The 16760-nt window shown below is 45.7% G+C and overlaps 1 protein-coding gene across 1 annotated transcript; it reads right to left on the reverse strand.

Moving 5' to 3' along the window:
- Nucleotides 1–1935: 1935 nt before the first annotated feature.
- LOC102045228 (cytochrome P450 2K4-like) lies at nucleotides 1936–9751 on the reverse strand. The gene is made up of 9 exons (XM_005420363.1): nucleotides 9509–9751; nucleotides 7168–7330; nucleotides 6854–7003; nucleotides 6409–6569; nucleotides 5775–5948; nucleotides 5105–5246; nucleotides 4367–4554; nucleotides 3737–3878; nucleotides 1936–3361 (listed from the first exon to the last, which is right to left on the reverse strand). The coding sequence occupies exons 1-9, from the start codon at nucleotides 9704–9706 to the stop codon at nucleotides 3174–3176; spliced, it is 1506 nt and encodes a 501-aa protein (XP_005420420.1). The 5' UTR covers nucleotides 9707–9751; the 3' UTR covers nucleotides 1936–3173.
- Nucleotides 9752–16760: the final 7009 nt, after the last annotated feature.

Below are 16760 nucleotides of genomic sequence, written 5' to 3' on the forward strand. Positions count from 1 at the left end.
GCTCCAGGAGGAAAACGAGACAGGAGAATGGAATGATTTTTAGCCAAAGATACTGAAACACCTGAAGCTTGCATCCCTTATTAAGGTTTAAGCCTTGTAGAAAATAATTGAGGTTACCTGGTTGCATAGTGGTTTTCAGGAGGAAGTTTGGCATAACCAGCCAAAGGAATACGATCACTCAGGGAAGAAAGAGCTCTCTTACATGATGAGGAAACACAAGGCTAAAGGTACATCTGTCCAAAGGTTAGATCATATAAAGGCCATTATTCAGCAAATATGGGTCCTTAGCCTTGTAAATGCAAAGAAGGCAGGGAAGGAAGTGGATCTGACCCAGAGTGGGGCATGGTCAGCAGGGTCCTGGAGCGAACGGCTGCCGGGCACTCACCGGAGCTGCCTGTGTGGTGAGGAGATGTTGCAGCACAACAGCCACCCAGAAGCGGGAGCAGCAAGTGTGTCGCAACATTTCTGAGATTTATTTTTTTTATTAGCTTCCAAGAAATGGGCTGGAGGCAACGGTTTCCCCCAGAGCATGCCTAGGATGACTCAGCCCTGCCTGCTCCATGAGCTAAGAGGCAGAGGGGCTGTAAAGACAGGCAGGAAGGAACATGGCTGGCACAGGATGCACAACGTGGGCACTGCCATGAGGACTTGCAATGGCACATGCTCTGTGCCTGGGCAAAATGTTTGTTCCTGCAGGGTTTTCTTGGACCAGCAGCACCCTGCAGGGCAAAAGTTACGTGTTGCTGCTGCTCTCCTGGTATTTCACCTTGCCCTGGGAGCCTCTGAACTCATAAAAAGGCCTTTCAGAAAAAGACTTAAATTATCTCTGAAAAGCCAGGGGGAGTGTATTGTGGTTTTTTTCCAAGGCAGGCTCTGAGTGCAATGCATTAAAATGACAAAGGTAAGTAAAAGTCTTGCGATGACAAGAAATTCCTGTCTCACTGATGTGTCTGGTACGTGTTTTGTGTTTCACTGCAGAGCCAAGCTGCTACGTGCTGCCCTGCCTGAGCACACAGAGCCGAGCACAAAACACCTGCCAGGCACTGACACTGCTCTGGGTGCATTCCTGGGGCAGCCAGGCCCCTCGAGGTGCTCCTGGCCCAGTTGTCCTCCATCCCTCATGCCCATGTGGCATTCTGACACCGCTTGTGACTGGTGGTACTGGTGAGGTCGTGGAACGTTGGGTATTGGCCACGTAAAGGCAACCACTGCCTTCAGCCTGGACCACTAAAACACCAGCCCTGCATCCTTTAACTTAAAGGCCCCAAAATCTCTGCATCTCCCCTGCCAGTCCCATTCTTCACTAGCAGTGCAGCCTTGGATAATTCCTGCTGAGACACAGGAGCCACTGAAAAGGGCCACATCAGAGAGCCTTGCAGAGCCACGTCCTGCCTCACACAGCAGTTGGGATTTTCTGGAGTTAGAAATCCAGCTATTTCCTTTGAGGTGTTTGTGGCTGTCAGTATTGTCACTCTTTGTGCTCCTGAACATGTCCTGGCTGCAGGCTGCTCACAGATCCCTGTGCTCACCTCTCTCGTGCGGCGGTATTGAACGTGGTACAGCCCAGCCTAATCAGTTTGACCAGAAATCAACTGCATACTGTCACACCAGATAGATCCACAGCAACAGAACAAAATATTTAATGATTAAGTAGGTGATAAGGTCAGGCTTGCAGTAGTTAGACTGCAAATAGAGCAACAGCAAAACAAACGCAAGCAAGCGCAGCAGCAGAGGCTTCCTTGTCACAGAGCACTCCCTGAGCTGAGCCCAGGAGCTGGAGCAGGGCCTGTGCTACAGCCCTGACTAAATGCAACACCAGCACAAGCAGAAGGTGCAGAATCACTGGGAGAGTGCTGCCTTTAGTTGTGTGAACTAAAGCTAGTGAGGAGAGTCATTGTCTTGGCCAGAGGCCACCTTACTTTGTCATCCCTTCACATTCTTTCTCCTTTCTTTCCTTCTATTTGCACACAGCTCAGCTTTAAACAACAGTAACTTTAGTTTTATGCCCCATTTTCAGTCAAATGGACAATACTGTCCCTATTCATCACAACACACCTGGTAATTGTGACTGGAATTTGGAAGTAGGAGCCTGTGGATGATGGTTCACCCTGCAGTCAGTGCAGAGAGTGAGAAATTACAACCTTACGGCAGCTGATTCATCCCCTGAAGGATCCTTTCTCTGTGTGAAGGGTAGAGAAGATCTACAGAGCAAGTACAGCCCCTGAGGTGCAGGTGGAGCAGGGAGCAGGGGGCTGAGCCTCTCCCAGCTCTCTGCTGGAGCGTGGCAGTCCCTGCCCAGCCCCAGCCCCACTGCCCTGCCCCAGGCTGGTATCGCTTCAGCCACGCTGATTCAGAAACTCTTCCCTTGCCATGGCTGCTCATTTTCTGCCAGGTTAGGGATCTGAGATGGCCAAATAAGGGATTGGACAAGTGCCAGAGCCAGCATGAAGCCAGGAGAGATGAGGGAGTGGTAGAAATGCCTTTCTTAGGCATTTCTGCAGAAGCAGAAAGCTGCTCAATTGGCCCCATCATAAATGGGCTGTTCAGCATGAAGTGCCTGGTGTGAGGTGGAAAGAACCCATTTCCCAAAGCACTTAGATGTTTTCTGATAACTGTCCCATGCCTGGGTCTTGGCATCAGCCTGTGTTACACCCTTGTGTCTGGGACTCTGTAATAAAGATAAGGAGGCTTGTATGGCACAATGGAAGCTCAGTCTGAGGCTCAGCTGAACAACCATCCTGTGGAGATTTCCAGATCCTTTGAGTGTCTCTTGTCTCCAGCTGGGCTACTTATAATCAGCTCTGCTACAGGGCTTGGACTTTGGGCTGAGAAATTCCCCAAAGAGGCTGCCAGGGGAGAGCTCTGATGGGTTACATCTACAGAGGAGGTCTGAAGGCATTTCACTCTTTCAAACTGCCCTGAAAACAGCATCTCTGATGTGCTGTTCCAGGAATGAATCAGAGTTTCTGAAAGCAGAACTCAGAGCTGTCTGAAGGGTTTGCATTATACAGACATTGCAAGAGCTGTTGGAGAGGATGTCACAAATGAGAGAAAATAAAATAACAGTGCCTGGTGTCTTCCCTCCCCTAAAGCTCAGGGACAGCTTTTCCCCACTGTAACTAGATTTGCTTTAAAGCTTGAAGTGTTCACTACTCTAATGCTGTGCTGTTTGATCATTCACAGGGCACAGCACAAACCAGGTGAGGCATGGGAGTCAAGGTGAAGCCGACATCAGCAGTGAGATCCAGGTCTGACTTCTCCACTCCTGGAGGAGGCTGGAAAACAAATTTGCGGAGCAAGCCCGAAAAGAAGAGGAACAGCTCCATCCTGGCCAGTCCTTCACCAAGGCAAGCCCTTCGCCCTGAAAACAGCCAGGGAGAAGTTAATGGTCAGCACAGTAACTGTTAGTGTTGATGTCTGAGATTTCTAAACAGGAGGTAGTCTGGAAGAGCAGGCTGCTGAGATAGGAAATTTTCCCTTCCTTCTCTCTGTATATTGGAGGTGCTACTGATTTGGTCTTAAACTACACAGAAGTCTGTAGATATATGAAATTGTTCAGTGACTATGAGTAAATCCATGTCTCCCATCTCTCCCAAAGAAGAAGTGGTTACCTACAGCAATAGTGGACAGGAGAAATGACCAGAAATCCTTTACCCTCCATTCTGTGTCCTTGGCTTTCGTACTTTCCTGAAATCAGGGGGAACTGCCATTAGCCTTGCACCCACACCCCTCTTACCTATGGAGAATGGAATAAATGCTTCTCTCCTCATGAAGTTCCCATTGGCATCAAGGAAATGGGAAGGGTTGAACTGATCCGGGGTTTTCCAGTGTAACTCATCATTCAGAGCAGAGGTCAGCAGTGGAATAATCTCAGTACCCTGAAAAGGATCAAAGAAACTCATGGAACAGGAGATCACTCCTTTACATGAGCCAGACTGTGTTCTTTTTCCTAATGTGGAGAGGCAAATAAGACATGACAGATAGAACTGGGGAATGTTTCTCTGCCCCATCGTGGCTCTGTCTGTTTTCAGTAACTGCTGTTTTATTTTTTGGACCACAAAACATTCCTTTCTTACAGAGTCAGATCTTCCAACAAAGGTGCTGGGGTAGAGGTCCCACATTCGACATAAAAAGATTCAAACCAGTGTGATTTAATTAAATCTCTGGTTAATCATGATTCAAACAACTGTACCAGACCACAATCCATTGTATGTTTACAGTAATTATCCTGGATCTGAGACAAAGGGTCACAGCACAGATTAAACCATGCATCACCGTGTCTTTAGTTATTTACGTGTTTCTTCATCTGCTTTAAAGAAAGCTGTGAGGAATCTGTGCAGCACAAGCTGCCAGCCTCAGAGCTCACCTTAGGAATCACGTAGCCTCGGAAATTCACATTTCTGGGAGTCGATCGAGATACGCCCATGGGGACAATATTGGCAAACCTTTGTATTTCGTGTATTACTGCTTCTGTGTAAGGCATTTTTTTCCTGTCCTCCAACTTAGGCAGCTCTCCTGGTTCAATGACATGGTTCATTTCTTCCTGAATCTTTCCTTGTAGGGAGGAAAGGATTAAGAAGCTGATAACAATCTCATCTTGCAACTGAAATGGCTACCAGTTTGGCAGAGATGAGGAAAAGGGAAAGCTGTAAATATCTGGGAAGGGCAGAAGTGGGTAAGTGAGGGTATGGCGGGGTTCTTTCAGGTTTGTTGTTGAGCTAAGGCAGTTTGAATGGAGTCACTATAGTCCATCTCATGCCTGACTCTCATTACACACCTTTGTTACCCCATAGCCTCCAACAGAAACCAGATCAGAATCAGCTCCTGCGGGGACCTTCAGTGACGTAAGCCCATAGCCTGCAGGTGAATTACCAGGAGAGAGCTTTACTGTGTCTGTAGGCTGCCCCTCAGCCTCTCCCACTTGGCTGGGCTGGTTTATTGCAATCCAGCTGAATAAAATTCCTTTGTAAAGTCAATGCTTGCTGCCTCTCTCAGAGCGCTGAGAATAATTACTCTAAGCAACTTTGAATGAGTTCCACTCCCTTCCACAACCAAAGCCTTAAGCATGCAACAATAAATTGTACAAGAGATGTGTCCTCCTTACTCTGAATTTCTGGGTATTTCATCATCAGCAGCAGCCCCCAGCGCACAGTTGTGGATGTGGTCTCAGTCCCAGCAGCAAAGAGGTCCAGGGTTGAAAACATCAGGTTTCCATTGCTGAATGCAGTGTGTGGTTTCTTTGACTCCTTCAAAATATGTGGGTAATACAGCAAATGATACCCATATGTGACTGTGTTACCACCATTTTTATCTGCATTTTAGCCTTCTGTGACTTTAATGTGTGGGAAAACTGAATATTTAGTCTTTTAGCATTAGGGCCTATGCTGTGTGGAATTTGTCTGGTCCCAAGCATATATGTAATCCCCAAGTCTAGATATTAGAAAAAATTCCAAAGAGTTGGAATTTATTTATCACTGTACCATTCTTGCAGGAAGGTTTGGGATGATCTCCTCCTTATGTGTGCTGAGTGGGAACTTATTTCCCCCTCATGGGATGTCTTGACAACTAAATCCCTTTAACCAGCAGTTCCAGTGGGGCCATGAGCAAATCCAGCACAGCTCAGTGTGTGATATATTCTTTGATATATTCTGCTCACTGCACTTCTTGGGTTTCCACTCACTGCCAGTCCCTGACAGATGGCCAGTCCTAAGGGCTAGCTAAGTCAGAGCTAAGGGAAGGGAACAGAAAGGCACTGGGACTCAGCTTTAAAGTACCTGTTTCTGTTTCACCAGGAAGGCGTCGACAAATCCTGTTAAGTCATTTTCATTAAGCTCCTCTTTGTGTTCCTGGAAGAGCTTCTGGAGAAAAGCATTCAATTCAAGGATGTTTTGCAGCACAGTCTTGGAAGCTCCAGACAGAAATCCAAGGGATGGGTAGAAGTTATATAACTGTGGAGCAAGAGGAGTTTTACTGTTAATTGGTATTTTTGAACACATTCTGGTATCTCAAATCACACTGCTGGTCCCTTGTCCTATGCCCTGACATTTGAGGCTGTAATTCCTCCCCTTCTACAGTCTAAGGAGCTCTGGATTCCTGCAGAAACTGAATATTCCTTCTGTAATTCAAGGAGGCAGGTTTGGGACTGTGCTTCTGCTCTTCAAAGAGGGTACAGTTGTTCCTTTTGTGAAGAGTTTGGATTTTTTTTATTTTTTTCTTTTACTAATAAATTTGACAGAGTAAGTGCAGGAGCCTGGGAATCTGTGCATTGCAGATACAGAACCACAGATGTGTTCTGTACAGGCTGACTGACTGATAATGTTCTTGTTCTCAAGAAGAAATATGTGGGAGGCCAGAAGAACAAATGCTGAAACTGGATATTCCCCAAAACCCATAAAATTAAGCTCTTACCTGCACCATAGGGGAGCCCAACAGCTTTGTATTTTGATTTATCAGCTTCAGCAAAGTTAGAAATACTGGATCATCATATTCAAACCTCTCTCCAAACAATATAGAGCAGATGACATTGGATACAGCATTGTTGAGAATCATTTTCGTATCAAATGGTTTCCCTGTATTTCAAGCAATGAAAACAAGTGACAAAATGACTATGGTCATTTCAGTCTGGTTTCCTATGGAAATGTAGTCCTGGCCTCCCAAAGAAAACTCATTCCCCACCCAGAATTCATAGCAGGGAATTTTGTTTCAGTGTTTTAAGGCCTTCGTTCAATAACCTAATGCACTTTATGCTGAACTTTAACCACGAGATACCATTTGCTCAGAGTTAAACTTTCATTAATCTTTATTGTTCTGCTAGACCTGTTCTCTGTCTCTGGATGAAAGACTTGACACTCACCATGATAGGATTCAAAATATTTGATAAGGGAATTTACTTCCTCCAGGATTCGGGTCTCAAGGGTTCTCTTTCCCATTCCAAAGTCTCGCAGTGTGGACAAGGTAAATCTTCTCATAGTTTTCCACATCTCTCCATGGCTGAATGCTATGCCTAAAATAAAGGTGTAACATCCTTATGGCACCTGTGGTTCATAAATTTTCTTACACACTGGTGCCTCCTAAGATCACAGGAAGTGATCTGTAAGAGGACAGTACTCTCTGCTGTGAGGATGTAATGAACAGAGACAAAACTTATCCAAGCAGAAGGTCAATTACCATTTCCTTGGGTCATTTTTCTAAATATGGGTATTTCTGCCCTCTCTCCAAACTCTTCAGCATGATTTAAAAGGGCATCCTTGATGGTTTCATATCCAGCCAGTACCACAACCTTCCTGGGTCCAAAATGCACCGTGAAGACGCTGCCATAGATCTTGGAGAGCTGTCAAGGTGAATAAATATGTTCATTCAAAGCCAGATCTGGACTCAAACACTAGTTCTGGCCACTCTAGGTGGTTTCTAGACCAAAAGGAGCCTCCCAGCCCTGCCTGATGTCTCCAGGTGCTGCTGTAATTCAAGTAGTGAGCAGCAGTTATCGATTGCCAGCATCTCTGCTTGCACCCTGTTTGCACAACAAGGTGTCTGCTATCACTGCTCCTATCAGGGGAGTCAGTAAAGTGCCACTGCATTCCTGTGGTGTTCTGCAGTAGCAGGCCAGCAATACCACCTTGGGAGGCTGGCTAGAGAATGCTGCTGCAGGCAGGCCTGTTTGTTGTAGTGCTGGTGACCTGAGGCAAGCAGGCATGCACACACCTTTGAGGCTGAAGCCACAAACACTGCAAAAACAAAGCCAGACAATAACTCTTTCTTTCAGGACAGCACTTGTCTCTAATTATGGCAAGGTGGGTAGTGTTGCAGTCATTATGGAATTATTTGCTGGCCACCAGAAACTTGAATCCGACTAGGAAGCACATTCTGGTAGATAATGTCACAGGAGTGTTAGGCATTTATAGCAAATTAAAAATGAATCATCTGTTACCCTGAAAGGTGGCTTTGACAAGCTAATCATTCACTTGGTATTTTAGGCTTCGTTTGAACACACTGCAAGCCATCCCCTCCAAATGTCTTCTTGTTTCTGATGTGCCTGGCTTACCATTTTCTATGCATTAGATAGATTCCACAAATTGAATTTCAGATTAGAAGCAGCTCCTGTTATTACACCAGACAAATTGAATTTGTTTTCATCAAGCAGTGGTTTGACGGCTTGGGAGATAACATTAGCACTGGTTCTTCCATCCCTGGCAGCTCACAGAGCGTGTGGCAGAGCCAGGGGCAGGGAATCACAGCTGCCTCTGAGCCTTCCTTTGGCCATCTCCTTGCATTAGTGCTTCTTGGCAGCCCCTCTGGTTTTGCTCAGCAGCACAAGTATTGGATGTGGCAGGCCTGAAAGCCCAAATAAAGCTTCTTGGTAGATTATGGGAAATTAGTCTGGTGCTGTCACGTGACGTTTGTATCATAAAACCCCCCAAGACTGCCAAAAATAGTTCATTAATAGTTTCATACTGACATCCTCAAACATACCCAGGAGCTCAGAACCAGAAGCCCACCAGAACTGATTTCTGCACAATCCTCTGCCCCATAAATCAGGGCAGATGAGCACTGAGTGCCTGCTGTAGGAATTCTGTGCTGTGGCAACACAGGATGCCCTTTCTTCCACAGCTAACAGGAGGATTGCAGTGTCTGTACTGCCCTCCCACTGCAGATGTTCAAGGGGCTGAAGGAGTTCTCTGGGGACCAGCTTTCCCCCACCATAGTGTCCAGTAAGCATCACACACACAGGGCATGTGACAGGTCCCTCACAGCACCTCAGCTGTCTCTACAGCAACCAGATAAAATGTGAATTCCCACTGAATTGTCCCCAGGTCCCTGTGGGAACACAGCAGACACTTTCTGAAACAAACATTGCCCCTGGCTTTTTAATATTTAAGTGGGTTTTTTTTTTTTTCTCTCTCTCTCTCTTTTAGAAATATAAGTATCCATGGAGCTGTGTAAGAAAAAGCAATTTGATTAGCTAGACATATAAAATCCATGCACTGAGTCCTCAACCATCCTGAGCAGTATGTGCAGGGGGAGGGCTGGGGAGGCAGAGTTCTGCTGTGCATTGCAGAGATGTAATTAGTTTTAAAAGAAAGTTTGTCCCTCTGCTATGGGGATGATACCTTTTCTTGCTTCATCCCTTCTATCCACCCATCCTTCCTAGAGGTCTGGTGGCAGTGAGACATCTCTTGATGGCAACACGAGTCTTTTACCTGCAGCCTCTGAAGGGCTCAAAGCACCAACAATTTGGAGTAGATTGCAAAGGGTGGGAGGTCTACACTTGAGTGTGTATAAAGAAAGGAGTGTGTGTTTTATATTCATATATATAAACACAAGAGTGTGTGTGTGTGTGTGTGTGTGTGTGTGTGTGTGTGTGTGTGCACAAAGTTGTTCTGCCTGTGTGCCACATATTTCATTGCTGCCCTCCACACAAAGCAAACAGAACCACATCTCTGTTTCCCCAGCTGCATTTCTCCTTGCAGGAATTGCACGTTTGGCCCCTGCCTGTTCGCTCAGCCCCTACCTCTGTCAGCGACTGGAACGGCTTTTTCAGGTCCACCACGTTCAGGTTCCCGATCACAGGAAGAGGTCGTGGCCCAGGGGGAAAATTGCAAACTGACTTCTTGGAGCTGGAGAGAAAGTAAAGGAGAGCAAAGAGCCCTGCTGCCAAACAGAGCAGTGAGCAGGAGCCCAGGTACTGCAGGAGACTCTGCACAGCCATGTCCAAAGGCAGCTGAGGGTACGAGCATCTTGGGGTCCCTTTATAGCCCTTCTGTCATTGCCTGAACACACCTTCTGGGGAAGTGGCTTTACACAGAGAAAAGGGCTCTGCAGACTTGTTTACATCCACTCAGACCAGATTTACTCCATTTTCCTGCCAGATGAAACACCCTCTTTTATTCTAAACCATGGATTATCATAATCCAGAGCTCTTATTTCACCTACAACACTGGGATGAGGTGTTTGTTTTCCAGTGAATATCTGTGTTATGGGCATGTTGTTCTCTATGTGATTTCAGGGTCAGAACTCAAGGACAGGAGCCATGCTGGATGCTGTCACTGTGCCAGGTCACAGGACTCAGCTGGACCCCTGGTGATGCAATGGAGGAAGCAGGACACAGGAGGGGAAGCCCACAACAATGCACAGCCCAGGGTGCACCTGGCAAGCAAGCCCTTGGGGAGGACAAAACTGACCATGGAGAAGCTGGAATGGTGGTTGCATGAAGATGTGCTAACTCAGGATTGCTGACAGGAGCAGATCTATTTACAGGTGACAGCTCTGATTCTTTTTGCTTTCCTGCCACCCCAGTAAAATCAACTCCTTGAGCAAATCAGTGGTTTTTATTGCTAGCATTGTTATTGTCTTTGTCCCAAAAATCCCCTACCAGCAATCCCAAAATATCAGTCACTATTTGGCAGTTTAGTGCCCAGAGAACTGTGTGCCTGGATGGCCAAGCCTGCCTCAGCAACTGGTGATGACTCCCTCTGTTTATGAACAGCTGCATGCCATCCTCTAGGAGAAACTGTCCCCTGCAGGCAATCCTGCCTAGATTGGGAAAGAGATCCTGAATCCTGCTAACCTGGGAGGAGCCAGGATCAGGCTGCAGCTGGCCAGGCAGAGGATGGAGGTGCCAGGCAGGAGGAGCACATGGCAGCAGTTCTGGCCCTGCAGGTACTGAGTCATGTCCCAAGCCCAAGCAAGAGCCCACGTGCCCAGGTGACAGCTCCCAGAGCCACCCCCACCCTCTGCATCCTCGGGGGATGACAACAAAGCAGAAGTGACCAAGAATAGGAAGCCACTTGTAGAAATGGTGGCTCTGGGGGAAGGAGCTGATTTGATGCTCTATCCCATATTCTCCAGTGGGGATATTTTGCTCCCCAGTTGCAGATTCTGGCAGATTTCTGGGCTGTGCTGCTGTTCAACCCTCTAAAAATCTTTAGTTTAATAATTCTTTTGCTAGAATTCTCCAAGGCTCCCGGGTGCAGGCTGCACTGATGGGAAAATGATGATTATTTATTAATAATAATAAAAGTACATTAGCCAAAGGCAAGGGGAATCAATAAACTCTAACTAGATCGACATGAAAAAGCTGCCTGCTCTCCAAGGCTTGTTATCAGGAGTGGAGGTTTTCACAAGGGGGAGCTTTCCTGTGCAGAAGAGGACCAGGCAGGGTGGGCAAAGAAAGGAGGGCAGTGGATGGGCACATCCATCTCAAGATTTGCTGCACAGCTGAGAGGTCTTGGCCTGCACCCTCCTCTCCCAGACATTTCCAAGAATATCCTGTTCTGCCAGATTCTTCTCTGAGCAAATGGTGTGACTACTGGGACTCTTGAGAATTTATAATATGCAGTAAGAGGGAGGGAAAAAACCTGCATGGGGCCAGTTGGGTACCAAAGGAGGAAATCTGTGGCTGTTTACACAGAGCTCTGTTGGAGTAGAGCTGGCTGCTGCCAGAACAAGAAAAATCACCTTCCCTAGGACTTCAGTCTGTGGTGACAATGTAGAGTGAGGCCCTTTCTCAAGCAGTGAGCCCATGGACTTGCAGCCTGCTGGGCTGAAGCCCTGTGAGAAAGGAGGGATGAGCTCTCCAGAGGGACGGAATCTTTGCAGTTTTGAAATAGAGCCAGTGTGATGCCCTCACCCCCACTCCTTCCTCACATCCCTCAGCTTCCAGGGTGCAATCCTGAACACAGCCTGCAGCCACAGGCTTGCAGGTGAGGATCCCACACAGCACTGGGGTAAAACATTGCTCCCAGCTCACATCCTTGTCTTTCTACCAGCCCAAGGCAGAACCCCCTTCAGGTGAGCAGAGTTTGTGGGCACAGCTCAGGGGACTCCTCAGTGCCTCCTGGGCAATGAGCCTGCCCTTAACACCACAGTAACTCATCTGGAGAAGGTCACATCACCTTCTCCAATTACAGTTATTACAAAAACTACAAATTACAATTATTACTACAAAACTACAATTATTACTATTAGAATAATCAAGCCTATTTTACGACATCATAAACCAGCAGAGTGAGCACCAAGTGCCTGTGTGCCTTGCAAGGCTCTGCCACTGCTTTACAGCCCCTGGAGATGCCTATCAGCCCATGCATTGTTATCAGGGACATTTAAAGCCTGAGCACACCCTATTAAACATTAACATTTTTAAAGACCCAGATGTGTTAAAACTCAGGCTGCTCCTCACTAATGGATTTTGCTTGCCTTGACAAATGCCAGTGCAAAAAGAAATCAAAAGCTTTCCGACTCTGACCTCTTTCAATTTTTCATCATTATTGCATTGTTTTATTGGATTACACCCACTTCTTCCCACCCTGCAAATCTGTGTTTCTACAGGATCACTAAAGGGTAGTGATCAGTACCTCAGCTGTTCATTTTGCTCATTTTTATACAAATGATTCTTTAATTTCTTTTCATTCATCTGTCAAATCAGTGTGGGCTGCAAATTGACTCTGGGAAAAAAGACTTCTGAAAAATATTTTTAAAATCCTTATTTAATGGCAATTTTTTTAAAGAAATTCCTGGTGGTTTTTTTTTGCCTCATGTTCTGGGTTGAAAGATTATATGTGATGAGTCTGGTCACTGGGAGAAGAAAATAAAAAAATCTGTGCATGAGATTAGTGCATTGTCCCTGTGCAGAGCCTAAGGTGAGAGTATTTCTTTCCCACTTGTGTTAAGCATTTACCATTCTTGGGAACTTTGTTGCTTTGAAAAGCCTCCTTCTTGGACTGAATAGATGCCATTCCTTCATGAGTCTCACCCAGTGAGAAAACACATGGGAGATCCTTGGCTTTAGTGCTGGTAATGTACTTTTTAATATGCATATCTACAAAAATATTTGCAGTAAAATCCCTTGTAACTCTAGCTAGAACCATGATCTTCCAGATCTACATTTACACCAACAAGTCAAGGCAGCCTGACCTGGGAGGTGAGTATTGAGTAGGTTGGGTTATGAAGAGATGATTTTCAAAATACAGCTGATAAATCAAATGCCTCTACACAGCTCCAAGGATTTTTTGTTCTGGGTCTCTGGCTTCTGTCTCTCTTAACAACATATTGCAGAAATTGTGTTAATCCAAGGGAAATTTGAGGCATATCATGAAGGGTGATTAGTTGGTATCTACAGGAGCAGGGTCCCAGCATCTTCCTTTTGGGCCCCTCTCTTGGTGCAGGTGGAGATGTGGATTTAGATGGACCAGAATTGCAATGAGCAAGGTTTGTTTCACCTCTCAGCGGAGGGTTACCATTTCTACAACATTCCTCTCTAAACTGATGAGGCTTTGGCTCAGTAATAACAGAAAATGAGCTATCACTCTGTACATCTTTATGGAGCACATAACATATTAAGGCCCTGACCTTATTGGCATGAAACTACGATTTCCCTGTAAGTGCAAAACAATCATATTTCATTAATCATCCACAACAGAAATCCCCATTCCCCAGACTATTCTGGCAATATTCTGCATTTTTGCTTGTCTAGGAACCTGAATTGAAAGGGAGAAAAATGGTTTACAACAGCCTGTGGCAGTGATGGAGCAAGAGCCTTATGTAAGAGCTGGCGGCGTGCTCGGCTGGCGGAGGTGAGGCAGCAATGAGTGATCCTGGAAGGATGTTTCTCTGAGGTGTGTTCTCTCCTGGGCTGGGAACAGCAGTCTCAAGGGCACAAATTCCAGCATCTGAATGTGCTTGGTCTTGTTCAACTCATTAATTTCCTACAGCTATCCCAAGTCAAGCTACGAAATCCCCTAGTGCTTTACTCCGAGCCTTTCATGGCTTGTCAATAAATTCTTTTCCAATTAAGTACCTGATAATTTGAGTCTGCAGGCTCTTAGAGGAGGCAGTGTGGTGAGAGAGAGAAAATAATGGAAGTCATGGACTTTTCCCTGCCTGTAAAATGAATAAAGGTTCTTCTCTGAAGCGTTACTCAATTTGGTGCTTCCACAAAGCAATGGTGAGTGTGTAATAACTCCTTCTGAGGAGATGTTTGTCCAGCTGATGGATAAACACCACCAGTGGAGTGAGTTTTCAGCACTACCTGGCAACACTGGAAAAGAACAGTTTTAAATGTTACTTCAGTCCATAATCAATGATGAAAAGCACTGATTCAAGTAAAGGATTTTTATTTCTTTTTTAGTCTATCAAGCTGTGTAACTTGAAAGGGGAAGAGCCAAGATTTTCCCTAGGATGGGAAATCTTCTAATTCAAGGATTTTAATTTTTGGCAAGGGCTCAGGACTCCATGCTAGAGATACTGTGAAACACCATGAATTATCTAATCTCTCTTGTACAATGAGCACCCTTTTGCTGAAGCAGCTATTTCAGATTTCCCTGATGCAGTCAAAGTCACTTGCTCCTTTGACAGATAATATGTGAAAAGCATTTAATTCTCTCTTTGTGGAACTGCTCTTTGTGGCTCTGTTTTTGTTTAGTCCTTTTGGAACTGGTAGGTTTAATCCACAAATGAGTTTTTTTTCCTTCACAATGATTATCTAATGGGGGTTTTATTTGATCTCCTTGGGAGAAATTTATCCTAAGTTGCTGAAGCATATCCTAAGTTGCTGAAGTGTATGAGATAGTATGAGAACCTGTACCTTTAAAGGAAATTCTAGAAGGTACAACTGGCATTTGCAATTAAAATATTAAGTAATCATAACCAAACACCTGCTACTATACCTGACCTGAATTTGAGTAACTACAGCATATAAGACCCCAAAGAAAAACCCTGAGTTAATGAATAGACTAAAATAAAATTTAAAAAAAGGATATAATAAAATATACCAAGTTGATGTAGCCTTTGCAGAGAATCATAGAATGTTTTAGGTTGGAAAAGACCTTTAAGATCATTGAGCCCAACTGTTCCCTCAGTGCTGCCACTAAAATCATGTCCCCAAGTGCCACATCTGCATGGCTTTTAAATACCTCCAGCGATGGGGGCTCCACCAGTGCCCTGGGCAGCCTGTGGCAATGCTTGGGGAAGTGAATTTTCCAAAAATCCACACTGACACCCAACTGGGAGTCATCTACAACCTTACTGAGGGTGCCCCCCATCCCATCACCCAGATCCTTGGTAAAGGTGTAAAACAGAACTGGAAATGTTGGTGCTGCCTGCCTGGGAATAATTCCACTGTGCGGTCTCTGCGCATCTTTTTCCTTTGACTTCTTCCTTCATCACATGGGAAATCAGCAAGTTGGCCACTGGGACAGAAAGGAAGGAATGTAATTTGGGCAGTTTGCTAAAAGCAAGTGCCTTGACATGTCAGTTAAATGTGTTCAGATAAACCAAAGTTACTTCCCTGCTGCTCAGTTGTCTGAAATCTGGGAGACAATTTGCTGCATTTATTTATGAAAGAGGAGTATCTCCCTTTTACCATTAAGTGTTATAACGAAGTCAAGTGGAAAAGTGCTATTTACTGTATAATAAAACCCATCTATTGTTCATAGCCCTGAAAACCTAATAATAAAACCTTATATTTCAAGCTGTGCAAACCAGTTGCTTATGTAATAGAACATGGTGTAATTTTCCATTTACAATTTCAATACTGTAATAAGAAAGCAATCAAAGCATAAACAAAAGACACTTTAAATGGAGCTGCAGTTAATATTTCCATAATGGCTGTCCTTAAAAATTGAAGCTGTTTCATTTCTTTTTTTTCCCAGCTTTGAATTCTTCCTGCTTAGCTCAGTCATTTAATTAAAAGAAAATCAACATAAGAAAGATAAAATACTGTTTTAAACCAATTGCAGCTATGGGCAAAGAAGAAAAAACGTCAGTGTAATCCACGGTTAACACTTGGTGAGTTAAATTAAGCTATTTCTCATCCTCCTTTCAGAAGGAGACTGTGAATCTGCAGAGTTTGTGCTGTAAACCTGCAGGCAAAAGGTGTATTTTTCTTTGTTGTACATCTTGAGAATCTGGAAGTTCACCATTTCTCCAGCTTCTGCCAGCACCCCCTTGATTTTACTGCTGCCCCTCACCATTTATGCCACATGATGGGAACCTACATGCTTATAGGAATAATAGAATAAAATAAAAATAAGTCAGTGCTGTCCCTGGGGTTTATGCACAACCTAAACCATGGGGATTGATGAGAGATGGAGAGCCACATGGTGGCCAGCATGGGCAGCTGACGGTTGAGCAGAATGGGGACAGCCCATCCAAAACCCTGCTGGGTTTCTGTGGAAGTTCATCCTGCCTTCCTGCCAGAGCCATCCCCAGGGCTCTGGGATAACACCCCAGCCACAGCTGGGCCCAGAAAATGGGCTTTGAGCTCAGGACCCAGAGCTCGGCAGTGGCAGGTGAGGAATTTATTCTTGGGGCAGAAAGGAAGGAACCTGGCCTCAGCCCTGCACAGAAACAGGAAAGATTGGACAAGGCTGGATCCTGCATGAAGGGATTTGGGGACATCAGGCTCCAAGTTTGGCTCTTTTCTCCTCCATGTCCCAGTGCACGAATGCCAAGGACAGGCCGTTTGTCCGGGCCCCTCCACAGGCCGGCAGCCCCCGACCATCACAGCAGCCATTCACAGGAACGAATGACAGACCCATGGAACCCCAGAGCATCCTGAGCCGGGAGGGACCCACAGGGACCCCAAAGCGCTGCACAGGACAGCCCAGAACTGGGTTGCGTTCAGAGGGGAGTTGCACTGGGAGCGTTCAGAGGGGAATGAGGACGGTGGCACGGGGTTTGTGAGGAGGAATCGGTTCATTTCGCAGAGCCTGTGGGAGCCCGGGCCGCAGGGACGGGAGCGGCGCTCCGGCTCCGGGCCCGGCCCA

The sequence above is a fragment of the Geospiza fortis genome, unplaced genomic scaffold, assembly GCF_000277835.1.
Source record: "Geospiza fortis unplaced genomic scaffold, GeoFor_1.0 scaffold237, whole genome shotgun sequence".
In the NCBI taxonomy this organism is placed as follows: domain Eukaryota; kingdom Metazoa; phylum Chordata; class Aves; order Passeriformes; family Thraupidae; genus Geospiza; species Geospiza fortis.

Excerpts from the sequence above, each read along its gene's own strand:
- LOC102045228 (XM_005420363.1), bottom strand. The coding sequence starts at position 9,706 with ATGGCTGTGCAGAGTCTCCTGCAGTACCTGGGCTCCTGCTCACTGCTC. Across the intron at positions 7,331-9,508 it reads CGTTCCAGTCGCTGACAGAG|CTCTCCAAGATCTATGGCAG; the intron begins GTAGGGGCTGAG and ends TCACCTTGACAG. Across the intron at positions 3,879-4,366 it reads GAGGCTACGTGATTCCTAAG|GGTACTGAGATTATTCCACT; the intron begins GTGAGCTCTGAG and ends GATCCTTTTCAG.